General features: G+C 44.0%; 1 protein-coding gene across 1 annotated transcript in view; it reads left to right on the forward strand.

The window, feature by feature from the left end:
• LOC119972310 (protein transport protein Sec23B) overlaps nucleotides 1-18045 on the forward strand; it is a 75641-nt gene extending 57596 nt beyond the window's left edge. The window contains exons 16-20 of the mRNA XM_038808811.1: nucleotides 628-789; nucleotides 6910-6996; nucleotides 12846-13001; nucleotides 13802-13867; nucleotides 17512-18045. Of these exons, the coding sequence (XP_038664739.1) occupies nucleotides 628-789; nucleotides 6910-6996; nucleotides 12846-13001; nucleotides 13802-13867; nucleotides 17512-17601 (561 nt within the window). The 3' untranslated portion in view covers nucleotides 17602-18045. The remainder of the gene's footprint in view (nucleotides 1-627; nucleotides 790-6909; nucleotides 6997-12845; nucleotides 13002-13801; nucleotides 13868-17511) is intronic.
• The last annotated feature ends 1075 nt before the right edge of the window (nucleotides 18046-19120 follow it).

Consider the following 19120-nt stretch of genomic DNA (forward strand, 5'->3'; position numbering starts at 1 on the left):
CTAGGGCTGTCCCTGGGCTGTGTTGAATTAGTTGATCTCTGTCATAGCTACATTTATCCTAAGGATGGGGATAAATCAGCCAGAGGTCCTACTTTTATTCAACTAGTAGCTCCCTTGTGTAGCTTGTGACTTGGAACATCTGGTGGGTATAAAAATGGTTGTGGCGTAATTTCATCCTCTTTCAATGTGGGCGAATAGCTATTTGGGAAAGGGACTGTACCACAATATGGATCAGGAAAAATAGGGATAAAATGGCAAGCTCTGTCTATTGTGTCTGTATCGTGTCAATTCTGGTATTGAAGGAATAGGAATGGGGGTGTCTATTTGAATGAGGGATGGGTTCTTTAGAAAATAAGCTTCACCCAGGAAGACACTGGATAAAATAAACCTTGCAAGGGATATTTCTAGTTATTTCTGTTCAGAAACTTCCTTAAGGATACCCATCACACCATGGCTCCTCGACAGAACAAACAGGCAGAGAGGGATCTTTTCCTCTCTTGGGTAGTATTTCTGTTAATCTGATGCTCAGCCTAGATAACTTTCTTCCAAAGTATTTTATAGGGGCACAAATGTATTCTGATTTATCCCGCGGTGCTTTGACTAACTTTTTAAAAATTATCATTTTAGTTTATGTTCCACCTGAGACGGTCCCCTTTTCTTCAAGTTTTCAATAATAGCCCAGATGAATCATCATACTACCGTCATCATTTCATGCGACAAGATCTAACACAGTCTCTCATCATGATTCAGCCTATTCTCTATTCCTACTCTTTCTATGGACCACCTGAGGTGAGATTTAGCACATAAATAATGCATTAAAAGTTGTTAATTACAAAGTTTATTCGACAAGTGAAGGATTGTGCGTAACTGAGTAGCATCTGTGGAGAGAGTCAGGTTGTTGATCCTGATTGTTACCATCTGCTCATGATAGAATGCATACACATTGATGATTGGTTCCAGTTTAGCTGTGAAGCCTGTCTCTGTAGCAGAATAATCTGTTATCATTCATTTTTAGATGAACACATGACAAGGGCATGTAGCCAAGATAGCTGAGGGGACTAGAGCCTCTAAACTGTAGCCCAGAAAAAACCCTTGAAGAGAGGAAAATTGGAATGCATGCAAGATGTTGCATAGTGCGTTCTAGTGAAATGTTCTGAATAGCTTATTGTTTTTCAGTTTATCAGTTTATATTTGTGCACTTTGTTTTTATTTATTCACAGGACTGGATGTCACTGGCTAGGCCAACATTAGTTGACCTTTCTTAATTGTCCTTGAAAAGGTGGTGATGAGCTGCTACTTTGGCCATGTGGTATAGATACCCACAGCAGTGTTAGGAAGCAAGTTCCAGGACTTTGACCCCACGGCCATGAAGGAATGGCGATGATGGTGTGGGGCTTGGAGGGTAACGTGCAGTGATGGTGTTCACAGGCAACTGCTGCCTGTGTCCTTCTAAGTGGTAGAGGTCGCTGGTTTGGAAAGTGCTATGAAAGAAGCCTTTGTGAGTTGTTGCAGTACATCTTGAGGATTGGTACATATTGCTGTCACTGTGCATCGATGGTGGATGGGGTACCAATCAAGTGCGCTGCTTTGTCCTGGATGCTGTTGAGCTTCTTGAGTGCACTTATTCAGGCAAGTGGAGAGTATTCCATCACACTCATGCTTGTGCCTTGTGGATAGGAAATAAGAGCAGGAGTAGGTCATTTGGTCCCTCAAGCCTGCTCCACCATTCAACCAAATTATGGCTGATCTTTACCTTAATGTTATTTTCCCCATATTATCACCATATCTCGATATCTTTAATATCTAGAAATCTACCAATTTCTGTCTTGAACATACTCGATGACTGTCTCCACCACATTTTGGGGTAGAAAATTCCAAAGTGTTATCACCCTCTGTGTGACAAAATTCCTCTTCATCGGGGCAGCGTGGTGGCGCAATGGGTACCTGAGATCCCAGGTTTGATCCCGGCTCTGGGTCACTGTCCATGTGGAGTTTGCACATTCTCCCCATGTTTGCATGGGTTTCGTCCCCACAACCCTAAGATATGCAGGTAGGTGGACTGGCCACACTAAATTGCCCCTTAATTGGAAAAAAAATTGTGGGTACTCTAAATTTATAAAAAAAATAAAATATAAAGAATTCCTCTACATCTCCGTACTAAATGGTCTACCTCTTAGAGTGAGACTTTGACCCTGGTTCTGGACTTCCAACCAGGGGAAGCCATCCTTTCTGCGCCTACCTGTAAGGATTTTGTATGTTTGAATGAGATCATCTCTCATTCTTCTGAACTCTGGGGAACACAGACTCCATCTCCTCAATCTCTCCACATCGGACAATCCTACCATCCCAGAGATCAGTCTGGTGAACTCTTGTTGCAATCCCTCTATGGCAAATATATGTTTCCTTAGCTAAGGAGATCAAAACTGACAATACTTTATGTGCAGTCTCACCAAGGTTCTATACAACTGGAACAGGACTTCTTTTCTCAAATCTGATGCAATAAAGGCCAGCATACCATCTGCCTTCCTAATTGCTTGCTGCACCTGCATGTTGGCTTTTAATGACTTTGGTCCCTTTGGACATCAATACTCCCAATTTCTCATCATTTACGGAATGCCCTGCATTTCTGTTTTCCTTACCAAAGTGGATAAATCTTTCTACATTTATGTTTCATCTGCCATGTTCTTGCCCTCGCACTTATTCTATCTAAATGCCCTTGAAGCCACTTTGCATCCTCCTCGCAGCCTAGTTGTGTGTCATCAGCAAACTTGGTCTCCAATCATTGGTACTCATCGTGAATAGCTGGCGCCAAAGCACTGATCCTTACAGAATCGTACCAGTCACAGCCTGCCGACCTGAGAGCGACCCATTCATTCCTATTTTCTTTTCTGTCCCATTAACCAACATTCAATCATTGCCAATATATTACCATAATCCCACACGGTCTAATTTTGCTTACTTGACTCCGGTGTGGCTCCTGATGGAAAGCCTTCTGAACGACATCCGGTGGCCACCATGGTGTGAGTGGCGCACGTTTGGCGGCTGCAGCTCATGGTGGACTTTTTGGACCTTTTCCCTGGCTAACGGTGGAGCTGAGTGTTTGTAGAAGGTGCAGGAGGGGTGGAGGAAGAGAGTATCCCACCAATGTATGGATTTGTGGACCAGAAGAGGTTGAAAAAGGAGAGTACAACGGTCGAAAGTTGGAGTGGGCCTGCGTCACGGGGGAAGATGGCGGAGGGTCAGGATCCGAGCCTGCTGGCCCAGTGGTCGATGGATGTGTTAATGATCTTCCTCCATGAGAAGTTTGCCTAGCAGAGGAAGGAGAACTTGAAGGTCCTGGCCACGGTGGTGAATCCGATAAAGGCAGGGATCAACCGCATGTAAATGAGGTGAGAGGCCATGGGGCAGGCGATTAAGAAGGTGGAGGAGGCGGTGGTGGAGCATGAGGAGCAGCTTGTCTTAATGGTTGTGGAGATGGGGTTGATGAGAGATCAACAGAGGAAGCTGCAGGACAAGGGGGAGGACTTGGAGAACAGATTGTGCAGGCAGAACTTGAGGATCGTGGGTCTGCTGAAGGGCAGCGAAGGAGCGGACGCTGGTATGTATGTGGTATGGATGTTCGAGAAGCTGCTGGGTGAAGGAGCGTTTGCTCGCCCTTGGAGGTGGACCGGGTGCACAGGACGCTTATGAGGAAGCTGCAAGGAAATGAGCTGCCGAGGGCGATGGTGGTGCGACTGCACCGGTTCCTTGATAAGGAATGGATTTTGAGGTGGGCCAGGCAGATGAGGCGCTGCACTTGGGAAGGTAGTGACAGGACCTGGGTGCAGAGCTGGCCAAATGGAGGGTGAGCGTTAACAAGGTGTAGACGGCTCTCTTTAAGAAGGGAGTGAAGTTCGGAATGTTATACTCAGCTGGTCTGTGGGTATCGTACGAAGGCCAGGAATTCTACTTTGGATCGCCAGAGAAGGCGATGGAATTTATTAGACAGTGAATTGGCAGGAGTGTCAGGACATTGAACTCTGGAGGGGACGTTCCTGTCTTGTATCTTGGTTTTTTTCTGGTTTGCATGAACCACATTTGCAGTGTACTTGGGGCTGTTGCTCTCTTTTGGATTTGTTTGTTTTTGATGGGGATAGTGTTGGGTGGGGATTGTAATGTTTGCACAGGGAAGATGGTTGGGGGGACGGGGATTCAACGGTGGGTAGGATGCTAGGCGCCATGGGCAGGGGCTACCAGTCTAGCTGTGTGGGTTAGCCCACAGAAGCGCAGAGGGGGATGAGCAGGTAGTAAGTGTGTGGAAGGGGGTTGGGATTGTTATTTTGTCATGGGGAGAGGGAGGGGGGTGGATGTCTGCTGATAGGGGAGGGACTGTTGAAGGGTGACATGGTGAGGGCCAAGGATGGTGGGCACCCGAGGGCGGGCCTGATGAAGTGAGGGACGCGGGCTGGAGGCTGGCCCAGGAAGGGCTATGGTTGATCGGTGGGGGTCGAGTGACCAGGCTGATCACATGGAATGTTTGGGGGTTGAATGGGCCAGTCAAGAGGGCCCGTGTGTTCGCACATCTGAAAAGCTTAAAGGCGGACGTGGCAATGATGCAGGGGACACACCTGAAGGTGGTGGATCAGACTAGGCTGAGGAAGGGGTGGGTAGGGTAGGTATTCCATTCAGGGCTAGATTACAAAACAAGGGGGTGACGATTCTGATTAATAAGCTAGTGGCATTTGAAGTGGGAAGTATAGCGGTGGACTCGGCGGGGGGGATAGAGGGGAGGGTGGAGCAGATACGTTATGGTGAGCGAGAAGCTGGAGGGGATGCCGGTGGTGATGGTGAGCATTTATGCACTGAACTGGGATGGTGTAGTGTCCATGAGGCAGGTATTGGGGAAGATCTCTGATTTGGACTCGCATCGGTTGATTACGGCGGGGGATTTTAATACGGTTATGGATCCAAGGCTGGATCGGTCGAGTTCGAGGACAGGGAGGGTGTCAGCGGTTGCGCAGGAGCTAAAGGGGCTATGGGACAGGTGGGAGTGGCGGGTAGATCCGTGGAGGTTTTGGCGGTCGAGAGCGGAAGTGTACTAATTTTTTTCCCATGTCCAAAGAAGTGTACTCCCGAATTGACTTTTTGGTTATGGATAGGACGTTGTTGGCGGGGGTGGTGGGTGTTGAGTGCTCGGCGATAGTGGTGTGGGATCATGCCCCACACTGGGTAGACCTACGGGTGCGTAAGAAAGGGGGCCAGCGCCTGCACTGGAGGTTAGATGTAGGACTATTAGCGGAGGAGGAGGTGTCTGTGCGGGTGAGGGAGGCCATTCAGAGGTATGTTGAGATAAACGATATGGGGAGGTCTCAGCAGTGACTGTATGGGAGACGCTGAAGGCAGTGGTGAATTTATCTCGATAGGGGCACATGGAAGGCGGTGTGGGCAGAGATGGATAGATTAGTGAGGGAGATAACATATTGTAGATGCTGAAGACAAAATAAAAATAGAGACACTCAACAGATCAGGCAGGTTAAGAAAACACTAGTCTCTTGATGTTTCAAGCATAAACACTTCCTCAAAAATGAAAGATATTGCAGAAAAATAACATTTAAGAAAGAACTAGAAAAGAGGTACAAGTGGGAATAAAACACACAACCACACACAAGGAAATTATAAAGTGACCTATAAAGTGTTGTGGTGGAGGCCAGGAAATGATTACTGAGCAGAAGTAATATGCACAGGGATTGGAAATAGGAATAATGAACATTATGCACGCGATTTAATTTAAGTTTCTAAGTGTCATTTGAGGCATGTTTGCCTGGGAGTTTCTCGACGGCTCTGTCGGCGGGTTCCCCACCAATATCTAACCCATTTTTTGGGCCCAGGGGAGTTTCTCTCCCAGGCTAGCTCACACTTATGTTTTTCATCACTGGCCAGACTGGCTTATCAAAGATCGAGCCACCATTTTGAAAGGGTGCCCTAATCTCTATGTGAGCTTGAGAGTCCTCCACACCCCCAGCCCACAGGCAATGTCACCCCCCCCCCATGCACACAGCCATAACCCCTCCCCTACCCCGCCAAGTGAGGATAGCCCGCTATGGGACCGCTTCATATCTGACTTTCACCCTGCCATCCTTCACAACCTCTATCATCGCTCCTTCCATGGCCCCCCCCTCAGGACCTGACCCTTGGCAGTGCCACCCTGGCAGTACCACCTGGATACCATGCCAAGGTGCCAGGGGTGAGCCAGGGTGCAACTCTCCCCCTGACTGTCCAAAGGCCTGGGAGACCCCCCCAGGTGCTGTTCCACCAGGTCCAATTTTATGTAGACCAGTGCTAAAACGTGGCTGGCTGGGGTCTCCTTGGGGAGGCCAATAGATGCCGGGAGCTGGTTAGGTCTGACTGTTTGACAGGTTCTTAACCCACTTGAGTGGGACCCAGATCACAACGTCTCGCAAGATCTCATTAAACGTCGCGAGGCATTGCAGCCAACAAGGATCCCAGGTGAGGCCTCTCCCAGCATTTACATGTACCGGCCGCGTCCTGCTCTGATTCTGGCGGGATGTAGCCAGTACATTGTGCTCTATACGTTATGTACAAGACACTTGGGATGCAAGAAGAGCTCAAGAGGGGTAGGTAAGTAGAATGGGCAGCATGAAACGTGGAAAAGGTGGATCAGGCTCCAGTTTTCAAGGTGTCTGCTGGAGAAAATAAGTAAATAGGTTGATGACAAGGATGCACACCATCCTGCCAACAATTTTCCAAGAGAAAGAATTAAGGTTGCCACCCGAACGTTTGCACCCTTAATCTCCGCTGGAGCATGTTTGAGAGCTTGTATATGTGTAGAAATAGAATCTGCATTTGTGCAGCAGAGGTCTTGTTTATCTTCAGTAATGATGATAATCATTGATTCATTCTTGTCTTCAGCCAGTGCTTTTGGACAGTAGCAGCATTTTACCAGACCGAATACTCCTCATGGACACTTTCTTCCAGATTGTTATCTATCATGGAGAGGTTCGTATTCAATTAAATAATTTAGGAAATGTTATCCTGTTTATACTGGGTTTCTGGTATTTTTCTGAAAAATCTGTCAACTCCTCTAAAGCTTACATCATTTCAGGTCAGTTTGATGGGCTAAGTTTCACTAATTTTTGGTGAGGGTTTTCTTATTCCCAAACAGCAATCAGCTGAAGGATTAATTTCCCAGATTTACCATAAGAAAGCACCATCTCTTAATTTTTAAACAATGCTATGAGGTGTTGGATTTATAATTAAAATGAATATATGGAATTGCTTTCCAAATATACTGAGAGAAATACAAATGCCTCAAATCATGAACATTGTTTTATTTATCATTAGATGCAGGACATTAAATCTGTTTATGAAATAATTGATGTTTGTAGCATGGAAAGAACCTGTTAAATCCTCACCAGCCAACAAGGAACCATTCATCCTTATCCCACCTTGCAAATCTTGGTCCATGACCTTGTAGGTTACACCACTTCAAGTTCCTTTAGAACAGTACACTTGGCGCAACCAAGTGTCCTTATGCAGGAAGACCGGGGCAACATTAAACCGTGGGCTGAAGAGCAGCAACTAAAAATCGTGCCAGGCAATGATCATCTCCAACAGGAAAATATCTAACCATCTCCCCTTTAGATTCAGTGGGACTAGCATCACTGAATCCCTGACCATTAACATCCCTGAAGTTGCCATTGACCAGAAAGCTGACTGGACCATAAGTCCTGAACTGGCCCGTTAATATTGTGGCTACAAGGTCAGAGGTTGGGAATTCTGTGGCAAGTAACCCATCTCCTAACTCGTCAAAGCCTGTTCACCATCCAAAAGGCACAAGTCAGGAGTGTGATGGAATGCACTCTAACTACGCTTGAATTAGGCTTCAACAACACTCTAGCTCAAAACCGTCCAGGACAAAGCCTGCTTGATTGGCATCTCATCCACCACCTAATACATTCACTCCCATCATCATTGACACAAAGTGGCAGGATCTATAAGATGCATTGGAATAGTACCACCTCCAAGTTTCCCCTCTAAGTTGCACACCATCCTGACTTGTAACGATATTTCCATTTGCTGTTGATGTGTCAAAACCCTGGAGCTCCCTCACAGAACTGTAGTCGTACCTACACCAGGTGAACTGCAGTTGTTCAAGAAAATGGTTTCCACCACCTCGAGGAATTAGGGATGGGCAACAAATGCTAGCCTACTCAGCCATGCTCACTATGTAAGAAAAACATATAGCATTGAAGGCTAAAAACCTTCTTTTCTAGATCCTTACCGAAAATCCATGCCCCCTGGTTATGGACCCCTGAAGCAGAATAGGGCTGCCATTTCCACTCCATCTACACTTTTATATACCTCAATTACATCTTCCCTCAGCCATCTCTGTTGCAAAGAAAACAACCTATCCAACCATTCCCCATTGCTAAAATTCACTAGTCCAAGCAACATCCGTATGAATCTCCTCTTTACCTGCTCAAATGCAGCCATATCTTGCTATAGTGCAGAGACCAGAACTGCATGCAGTACATGGTTTGACTTGTGTTTTATACAGTTCAGGATAACCTTTCAACTCTTATATGCCTCACCTAATAAAGGAAAGTATCCCACATTTATTTTCAGCCACTTTACCTGTCCAGCCACCTTCAGGAATCTGTGGACATGAACTCCAAGCTCCCTCTGTTCTTCTGCACTTTTCAGCATCCTACCATTTATTGTGTATTCCCTTGCTTTGTTAACCTTTTCCAAATGCATTATCTCGCACTTCTCTCCAGATTGAATTCCATTTGTCATTCATAGAATAATAGATTCCCGACAGTGCAGAAGGAGGCCATTCGGCCCATGGAGTCTACACTAATCTTCTGAAAGAGCACTTCACCTAAGCCCACTCCCCTGCCTCATCTCCACAACCCCACCTAACCTTCGAGCAGTCGGGGGCAATCATGATTGGCCAGTCCACCTAACCTGCACATTTTTGGACTGTGGGAGGAAACCGGGGCACCCAGAGGAAACCCACGCAAACACTGGGAGAAAGTGCAAATTCCACAGACAGCCACCCAAGGCTTGAATTGAACCCATGTCCCAGGCGCTGTGAGGCAGCAGTGCTAACCACCGTGCCACCGTTCCGTCCATTGTTCCGTCCACCTGCCTGGTCCATTGATATCTTCCTGCAATCTATAGTTTTCTTCATTATCAACCACATGGCAAATTTTTGTAATGCCTACAATGGCGCTGTTCAGTACACAGAAGGAGAATTCAGAATATCCAATTGACATAACAAGCATGTCTTTTAGGACTTGTGGGAGGAAACCGGAGCACCCAGAGGAAACCCGCGCAGACACTGGGAGAACGGGCAGAATCTGCAGAGACAGTGACCCAAGCCAGGAATCGATCCCAGGTCCCTGGCGCTGTGAAGCAACAGTGCTCACTACCATGCTACCGTGCGCCCAACAGAAAATCTCAGTGACCCTGACGTGATTTGAACACGCAACCTCTGGAAGTCAGACGCACTATTATTGCGCCACAAGCCCAACTGCTGCCATGCACCTTCATCAACTAAGAACCAAGACAATGGATTAGTATTCTGACCAGAACTGTGCCCCAATTGCATGCTCCCAGCAACGAGTGGTTCAGTAGATTCGTGCACCATTCTGAAAGTCAGTCAATCCACGTGGGTGACCATGATAGCAGATTGCTTAACACTGTGGCTTCACAGCTCCAGGGTCCCAGGTTCGATTCTCAGCTTGGGTCACTGTTTGTGCGGAGTCTGCACGTTCTCCCGTGTCTGCATGGGCTTCCTCCGCTTTCCTCCCACAAGTCCTGAAAGACGTTTTGTTAGGTGAATTGGACATTCTGAATTCTCCCTTTGTGTATACGAACAGGTGCCGAAATGTGGCGACAAGGTGGTTTTCACAGTAACTTCATTAGTGTTAATGTCAGCCTACTTGTGACAATAATAAAGATTATTATTATTAATTAGCCACAGTGTTTGACATAGACTTCTTCAATGTTCAGCCAGCAATTTTCATCTATAATCCTTGAAAAAGATTGGGAATGAATCTGCAGCAGAGAACATGGAGAATGAAGGGCTGACTAAAGTTTGCAACAGATTTACATAGGTTGTATTTGGTCATAATAACTGAAGTGAGTTATATTTTGGGAAAAGGATACTTTGAGTATTTGAAGGGCATTGATCGGGCATTAATCTTACTGAAAGTTTCTTCTTCGGCGATCACCCGCTAACAAGTTTGATTATCCATCTAAGTAACGCCCAGTTACTGTTCATGGGTTCTGTGGGTCCTTGCGTGGCTGGTGAGCCTAATCCTAGAGCCGCATCTTCGACCGCAAACTTAGCAGGTGTTTCTGCGAGCTAAGATCGATCCTTGGACTCGAGCGCTGGTATTCCTTTTTCAGGCTCCTTTTCCAGGCCTCCTCTTGCCATCGTGTCCTCAAAGAATAGTGTCCCTTCAATCAGGAGGTACCTCCAAGTAGGGTTTTTTCTGAGCAAGATTCTCCCAGGGGTCGATGTTGATGTTGCATTTCTTGAGGTAAGCCTTCAGGGTGTCTTTGAAGTGCTTCCTTTGTCCTCTGTTCGTAACTTCTTCCTTGAGCTGGGCAATAAAGATTTACTTTGGCAGTTGGGACCGTGACATCCTAAGCACATGGCTGGTCTAATGGTGTTAGCTTTGGATGATTATGGCCTCTTATGTTGGTGCTCTTGGACACTGATGTTAGTATGCCTGTCCTCCCAGCTGATGAGGCAAATCCATCTCAGACAGCGCTGATGGTACTACTCCAGGGCTTTGAGATGGCGTCTGTATGTAGTCCAAGTTTCTGAGTTGTATAGAAGAGTCGGGAGGACGACCACCTTGTACATGAATGTGTTGGTGTCAGCACAGATGATGCGGTCATCAAAGACTCTCTCCCTTGAGCGTCCAGACTAGATACGATGTTGTATCTCAGCATCAATGTTGGCCTGAGAGAAAAGGTGGCTCCCCAGATATGGGAAATGTCCCACATTTTGGAGGGATTCTCTGTTGATCTTGATGGAAGGAGAGACTGGATCTTGCTCTGGGGCCTCTTCTTGAGGTTGAGGCTTCCGCAAAGATGTCAAGCATAGCTTGGATATTTTCTGAGAGTGGAAAAGGCAATATTAGCCGCATACTGGAGCCCTACGAGAGATGTCAGTGTCCTTTTCTTGGATTTCAACTGGTTGAGGTTGAAATGTTTTCCATCCATCCTGTCGACAATATCCAATCCACTGGGAAGCGTACTCTTAACAAGGTGAAAGATGGTGGCGATAAAGATGGAGAATAGGATGGGGTGGTGACATATTCCTGCTTGACTCCACTCTTGACCTCTAAGGTTTCTATCTTATTTCTGCCGGTGAGGACTGCCGTGGAGGAATCGGAGGATATTGATAAATTTCTCTGGACTGCCGGCCTTTGACAGAGTGTTCCATAGCATCCCCCGACTGACTGAGTCAAAAGCCGTGGTCAGATCAATGAAAATCATGTATAGTGTTTCCGAGACCACGTTCTTGTCTATGCTTGTATCACATTGCTCCTGGCATTTCTCTTGCAGCTGCCGAGCTATGAAAATCATGTCCGCTGTTCCATGGTTTGGTTGGAAGCCACACTGGCTTTATGGAAGGATTTCTTCAGACTGGGAGAAGGTGGCTAGCAAGGATTTGGGTAATGCCCAGCGTGAAGAGTAGGGAGATTTCTTGGTAGTTCCCACAGTCCGTTTTGAGTCCTTTCTTGAAGATGATGGCCATCATGGCACCCCTGAGGTCAGCAGGAACTTCTTGTCCATCCCAGATTTTCAGGAACAACTGATGGAGATGACGGGTGATCTCTTCTCCTCCAAGTTTGAAAATCTCCGCTGGATCCTCTCCACTCCTGTGGCTTTTGATTCTTCCATGTGTTTAATGGCAGCTTTGACTTTGTTCATGCTTGGTGGGAGTCCAAGATGTTCTTTGGGGAGTTGGAGGATTTCCTAGAACACGTCCTCAGCTATGATTGTATCACAATTTAGGAGTTCATTGGACTGCTCTCTCCATTGAAGGCTGATGTTTTCTCTGTCTCTTAAGAGGGTTCCATCCTTACTCCGTACCAGTTTAAGGCCTGCGGTATTGGGTCCATGTATTGCCTTGGTGGCACTGAAGAAGTCCCGGGTGTCATGCTTGTCAGCGAGGAGTTGCAGCTCCTTGGCTTTCTCAGTCCACCATTGGTTCTTGAAGTTGAAGATAATGGTTATCCTGAAAAACATTTTGTCTGATTTCAGCTGAGCTCCTGTACTGTCTTGCCGTGTAATCCTTATTCTTTGTATAATAATTCATTTGTTTCGCAAACACTCTCTCTCTTGGGTAATAATATATTCAACATGATCTATTGTTGAGGGTAGGTTTTGATAATTTGATGAAATTCTTAGGGATTTTAATAACACCTGAGACAAGCTAAATTGGCACTTAGCTCCCTTGGATGGTATGCAGGAAATCTTTCAAACTTGATTCATATCTGTTTATATTCATGAAGATTTATCAAAAGTAATGTTAACTTATGGTTCTACAAACTGATGAAGATTAAATGTCTATGTAATTATGAGTTGTAATGGAATAGTTTGAAAACTCATGTCAATGCACCTACCTGTAGTATCTAATGTGTAGTTATTGAGCAGCTATTAGTATTTGGTTGTACTTTTTTTTAGTTTGTTCATAAATGCCAAGCTTACACAAAGCAAATACTTTTCCGTTATTTGAAATAAATGGTAGAAAAAATAGCTGAGTGTACTCGAGAGAAATCTGCTGTGTATTTTGTATAAGGCTTTTGCTCTTCCCTCAGACTATAGCTCAGTGGCGGCAGGCTGGATATCAAGATATGCAGGAGTATGAGAACTTCAAACAGCTTCTACAAGCTCCCCTGGCTGATGGACAGGAAATCCTTCAGACTCGTTTTCCAATGCCTCGTTATGTTGACACAGAGCATGGTCGGAGTCAGGTATTTTAATTGTATTTAATAATTATCCATCGAAAGGACACCTTTAAAGAAATGCTGAAACAAATCTGTGGGAAAAGGACTGCAAGGTGGCACAGTGGTTAGCACTGCCGCCTCACGGCACCAAGGACCCGGGACCGATCCCGGCCCCGGGTCACTGTCTGTGTGGTTTTCACATTCTCCCTGTGTCTGTGTGGGTCTCACCCCCACAACCCAAAGATGTGCAGGGTAGGTGGATTGGCCACGCCAAAATTGCCCCTTAATTGAGGGAAAAAAAGGTTTAAAAATATTTTAAAACTATTCTTCAGGAAAAGAAAAATAATATGATTGTCCTCCATACTCTTCTAGCTGGCTAAAATTTAAAATTTGATTTAAAAGGATCAAATCCATACAGGTTGCTTTTAAAAGTAACTTCTAACAGTAAAACTCTTGTTTACACCATGTTAATATTGTAGTTTATTCAGAGATTTTTTCCCTCGCTGTGGATTATTCTTGTAATGATATTTTAGACAGTTAAAAAAAAATTATTACCAATGTCTCAAGCTGAAGTCTGCTGTCTTTGCCTATTTGGCCAAACCTCATGCTAAGACATGATAAGCTGATCGTGAGTATGTTGGGGGCAGCCAAGATTGTAAATTTGTTTGCTTTCCATCTGTGTTTACAAAACAAAAATCACCCTTGACTAACTACTGATTGTTTGGAGATGTCCTTGGCTCAATCCAAGAATTGCCAGATGAAAAATAGAAAACATTTTAAAAATGTTTTTTGAAGTTAACCTACATTGGCTTTTTTCTTTCTTTTAGGCTCGATTCCTTCTATCGAAAGTGAACCCATCACAGACTTATAATAATATGTACGCATGGGGACAGGTTGGTATCCTCTCAAAAGGTCTTATTAAATATGTTGGGTTTTAATAAATATCTACCCCAAAAAACTATTTTTACCCAGCGGTCCTGCTCTCATTTTTGCACAGGCCCCACATCATTCATGTCAGAATCACTGGGTAATCACTGCCTCTTTGGTACTGAGCAGTACAGAAAGTAAAGATATAGATTGGTACTATTGCCTGATCTCAATTGGGATTGCAATAGATTTTCTGCAGCTGGTCTCTGACCTTGTTCTCGAGGGGAGGGAAAAAGGCAGAATTCCTCCTTCTCATGTACTTTTTTTCTGCTGTAAAGTGAATATGTGTAGGTATCTAGTGAAGAAAATATACTATCCATGAGTGAATAGCCTGCCAGTCCTTCCTGTCTGCATTCGCACATGAAGAATGAGCATTTGAGTGAATTTGGGCGGCACGGTAGCACAGTGGGTAGCACTGTTGCTTCACAGCTCCATGGTTCCCGGCTTGGGTCACTGTGTGAAGTCTGCACGCTCTCCCTGTGCCTGCGTGGGTTTCCTCCGGGTGCTCCGGTTTCCTCCCACAAGTCCCAAAAGACGTGCTGTTAGGTAATTTTGACATTCTGAATTCTCGCTCAGTGTACCTGAACAGGCGCCGGAATGTGGTGACTAGGGGCTTTTCACAGTAACTTCATTGCAGTGCTAATGTAAGCCTACTTGTGATAATAAAGATTATTAATATTATTACTGGAAAACTGAGAATCTCTATATTAGCACGAATTAGCAACATGAGGCAACATTGGAAAGAAACCTAGACCCCAACTTTTGATCTTGGTGATATTACTAATATTGGAGCCATTAAAATGTCTCTATCGTTGGGAAGAGGTACATTGAATTACATACTGAAATTTTATCATTGGTGTTTCACTCATCTGGGGAACACTAAGCCCAGTTAACCATACCTGCTATTAAAATGGATGGAAAGCAGTGCAGCCTAACCATTTGTGGATATTAGCCGGGTGATCAGCAGCGAGCAAGGATCTCGACACAGACTGCGTAGAAAGCAGTGCTGGGGGACCTGGCGATCTCTGTGCCAAGAATGTTAACTCTCTTGATGTGAAATTAATTGTAACATAGTCCAGTAGTAATTCAGAGTCAAACTGCAGTGATGCTGTCCAGCATCAATTTGATAAATTCCCACCAACAACCAAGTGAAAGTGTCAGCCATGGCTCAGTAGGTAGCACTCTTGCCTTTAAGTAAGAAGGTTATAGATTCAAATCTTACTCTTGAACGTGAGCACAAAACTCAAAGCTGAGACTTCAGTATAGTACTAAATGAGCGCTGCATTGTTGGAGGTGCCGTGATTTGGATTAAATGCTCAATCTGTCTGCCTTTTCAGGCCAATGTAAAATGTCCCATGATACTTTTTAGAACAAGAGTAGGGAAATTATTCATGCTGTCCTAGCAAACATTAGCCCTAAATTCACGACGCCCTATGCTGCTCTTGCTCGTGTATTTGCTTGTTTGGCCCTTATTCCACACTGTAACCAATCGCTATTTATTGAAATGAAAATGAAAATCGCTTATTGTCACAAGTAGGCTTCAAATGAAGTTACTGTGAAAAGCCCTTAGTCGCCACATTCCGGCACCTGTTTGGGGAGGCTGGTACGGGATGCACCATTAATGTACCATTTGTCAATGTATTCTGTCGATTATTCTTTTGTCTACTGTGTACATACTGTGTACGCTCCCTTGGCTGCCGAAAAATACTTTTCACTGTACTTCGGTACATGTGACAATAAATATCAATCCATATCAATCAATATCACAAAAACAGATTATTTGGTCATTATCAGATTACATTTGTGGCAGCTTGCTGTGCTTTGAGACGTCCCTGTGGTTGTGAAAGGTACTATAGAAATTCAAGTTTTTGTTCCAGGTAGGAAATGAAAAGTACTAATAATCTTTAAAAAAAACAATTAAATTGTAAAATAATTGGGACATACTTATGGAGATGTGGTAAAATTAGAATATCATGAACAAAAGTAATTAGAAGATTACAATTTAAAATATCTAGTAATTAATTTTCATGAAGACATAACAAATCGCGAGTATAAATAAATTTATTTTCAGGACCAGATCAGTTGTTCAGCAGTAGTTGTTACTCAGATCACCATTAAAAGTCGCAGTTAGCTGACGACGGGGGGACTGGAGAAAGGGGTTGTGTCAGCGGTCTATGGAGCTATTTTGGAGGAGGAGAAGGCACTGCTGGACGGGATCAAAGCAAAGTGGGAGGAAGAGTTGGAAGAGGATATGGAGGAGGGGTTCTGGTGTGAGGTGCTCCAGACAGTGAATGCCTCCACCTCGTGCGCAAGGTTGGAGCTGATACAGCTGAAGGTGGTATACAGAGCACACCTCACGAGGGCGAGGATGAGCCGATTCTTCGAAGGAGTAGAAGATGTGTGTGAACGTTACGGGGGGGGGAGGTGATGGCCCCGCTAACCACGTTCATATGTTTTGGTCCTGTCCCAAGCGAGAGGATTACTGGAAGGGGGTTTTTAGGATAATTTCTAAAGTGGTGCACGTGAGACTGGACCCGGGCCCCCGGGAGGCAATATTCGGGGTGTTGGACCAGCCAGGGTTGGAAACTGGTGTGGAGGCAGATCGCCTTGTTGATCGCCCGAAGGCGGATCCTGATGGGCTGGAGAGCAGCCTCTCCACCCTGTGCCCTAACTTGGCTGGGGGATCTGTTGGAATTCTTGACTCTTGAGAAGGTTAAGTTTGAACTGAGGGGAAGGTCAGAGGGGTTTTACAATTCATTTGGGGGGGGGGGGGGGGGGGATGGGTGTTATGGAGGATTCCTGATTCCTTTTTGTTAGTTTATGTGAACATGTGGGTGAATGTTTTGTGTTTGGTGGGAGGATGGGATTGTTGTTCTTGATATGGGGATTGACATATTTGTTACTGATTATTGTTTTTGTCGCTGGTTGTAAATTGGGGCGAAAATACAAAAAAGGAGGAGAATAAATAAATATATTTTTTTTAAAGTCCCAGTTATACAGCACTGAACGAGGCTTGGCTTTTCATGGGATTTTTAACAGCAATTTGTGAGCAGAAAAGGGGAAGTTCCCCGATTGTTCGCTCTGGAAGAAGGTCCACCATGCAGCTTATGTCAGAGTAGTGAATGATGTACTGCAACTTCAAGATTTCTGCTATAATCTCCATTTGCACTGTACCTTAAAATGGGGGTCAGATTCAGAGGGTAATGATGGCGAATGCTGATAGATTGTCATACAAAAACCCATAAATTTTGATTTGTCATGGTAATTTTTGTCTCTTGATATTTTACATTCCGATTGTATTATTTTACAGAAGTGTACTGAAAGTAAGTAATAAGAAGCACTGAAGGATAAGCTTGTTTTTAACTGAATCAAATGTTAAGCACAGTCATACTTAGCATAATGTACACAGCATTTCATTTCATTTCATTTCAGCTGTGTGACAATTGATTTGGTAATATTTTGTAGGCCGAATACGTTTCTGCCAAAGAACAGCAAATTATGTAAAATGGTTTTATATTATTTTAGTTCACAGAATTAATCCCATTTTAATTATCCACGATTGCATTGTTATTTGGCCTGCTTCTCATATGATGTTTTTCATATTCTTCAGGAATCTGGAGCACCTATCTTGACTGATGATGTCAGTCTTCAAGTTTTCATGGACCATCTAAAAAAGCTAGCTGTATCGAGCGCATCATAAATCCATCAAACAATGGAGGAGCACAAGAAAATACTGGAAAATGTTGAATGTTACATAGATTCTTTATTCTAGGTTATAACAGTCTAGCTACATTCATGTCTCAACTTGCTTATGTTTGGTTTGCTTGGTACTTGATTCTATTTTAATTATTTCATCTGACTCATTCCGAAAATCACTGCATTCTTGAAGAAATTTCTATTTTCTAGTAACATTATATTCCTCTTTAATTTATCATTCCATCAAATGACTTTTATATAAATGCAAGAGCTAGTAATAAATAACTTTAAATATATTGACTGCTTATCTCTAAATTACTTTCTAAATTATTTACACAGGAAATTGTTTTTTTTAGCCTGCTTTGAAATTGAGGTTATTTTTAAAGTACCTGTTTGTTAAAAGTAACTGGAAATTTATGCAGAAACAATATTAAATTTGGTGACTATTTATGTTGCAGAATTATTTACTGTAAAGTCTCCAATATTTGGGATGATAATTTGTGGGTATAATTGTGGGCAGCACGGTAGCACTGTGGTTAGCACAGTTACTTCACGGCTTCACGGTCCCATGTTCAATTCCAGGCTTGGGTCACTGTCTATGCGGAGTCTGCACGTTCTCCCCGTGTCTGCGTGGGTTTCCTCCAGGTGCTCCGGAGTTTCCTCCCACAGTCCAAGGTTGGATTGGCTATGATAAATTGCCCTCAGTGTCCAGAAAGGTTAAGTGGGGTTACTGGGTTAAGGGGCTAGGGTGGAGGTGTGGGCTTGAGTAGGGTGCTCTTTCCAAGGGCTGGTGCAGACTCGATGGGCCAAATGGCCATCTTCTGCCCTATAAATTCTATGATTCTATGAATTCTACATTATAATGTAACATATTATAGTTATCTTTACAACCTATTTGATTTCCCTTTGTTTACACTTCTGGCTATCTGTATAGACCTTGTATTAACATTTTACTTCAACCTTTTTAAGTGTAGATTCTGACTTCCTGAACTTGAATTGAAAAATCAGCTATTTGTTTCAGTTCTGGAGCAGGATTGACAAAAGGAAAGAAAAAAACAAATTACAGCGGATGTTGGAATCTGAAACAAAAACAGAAAATACTGGACTTTCTCAGTTGGTCTGACAACATCTGTGGAGAGAAAAGAGAGCGAACGTTTCCAGTCTGGATGACTCTTTCTCAGATGTTGTCAGAGCTACTAAGATTGTCCAGTATTTTCTGTTTTTGACCAAAGGGAAGCACATATGATAGCTGAAACGTATAATGGTTGCTAAAATCTTGCTAATTTTCTTAATTGTAATTGTAACTTTTTCCTAATGTTGGTCAGGTAGCATTAGTAGGCTATAGTTAAGAAAAAATCCCATAGGTCCCAGTTCCCCACTAGAGGGATGATGACAGAAATGAGAAATACAACAACCACTTTAAAGTATAAAAAGACGCCAAAGATTTGACACTGAGCCACATTGAGGGGTCAGTGACTGGAAAAGTTAACTGTTTCTATTTTTATTTAAAATATTATGAGGAC

Source organism: Scyliorhinus canicula, chromosome 1 (assembly GCF_902713615.1).
Source record: "Scyliorhinus canicula chromosome 1, sScyCan1.1, whole genome shotgun sequence".
Taxonomy (NCBI): domain Eukaryota; kingdom Metazoa; phylum Chordata; class Chondrichthyes; order Carcharhiniformes; family Scyliorhinidae; genus Scyliorhinus; species Scyliorhinus canicula.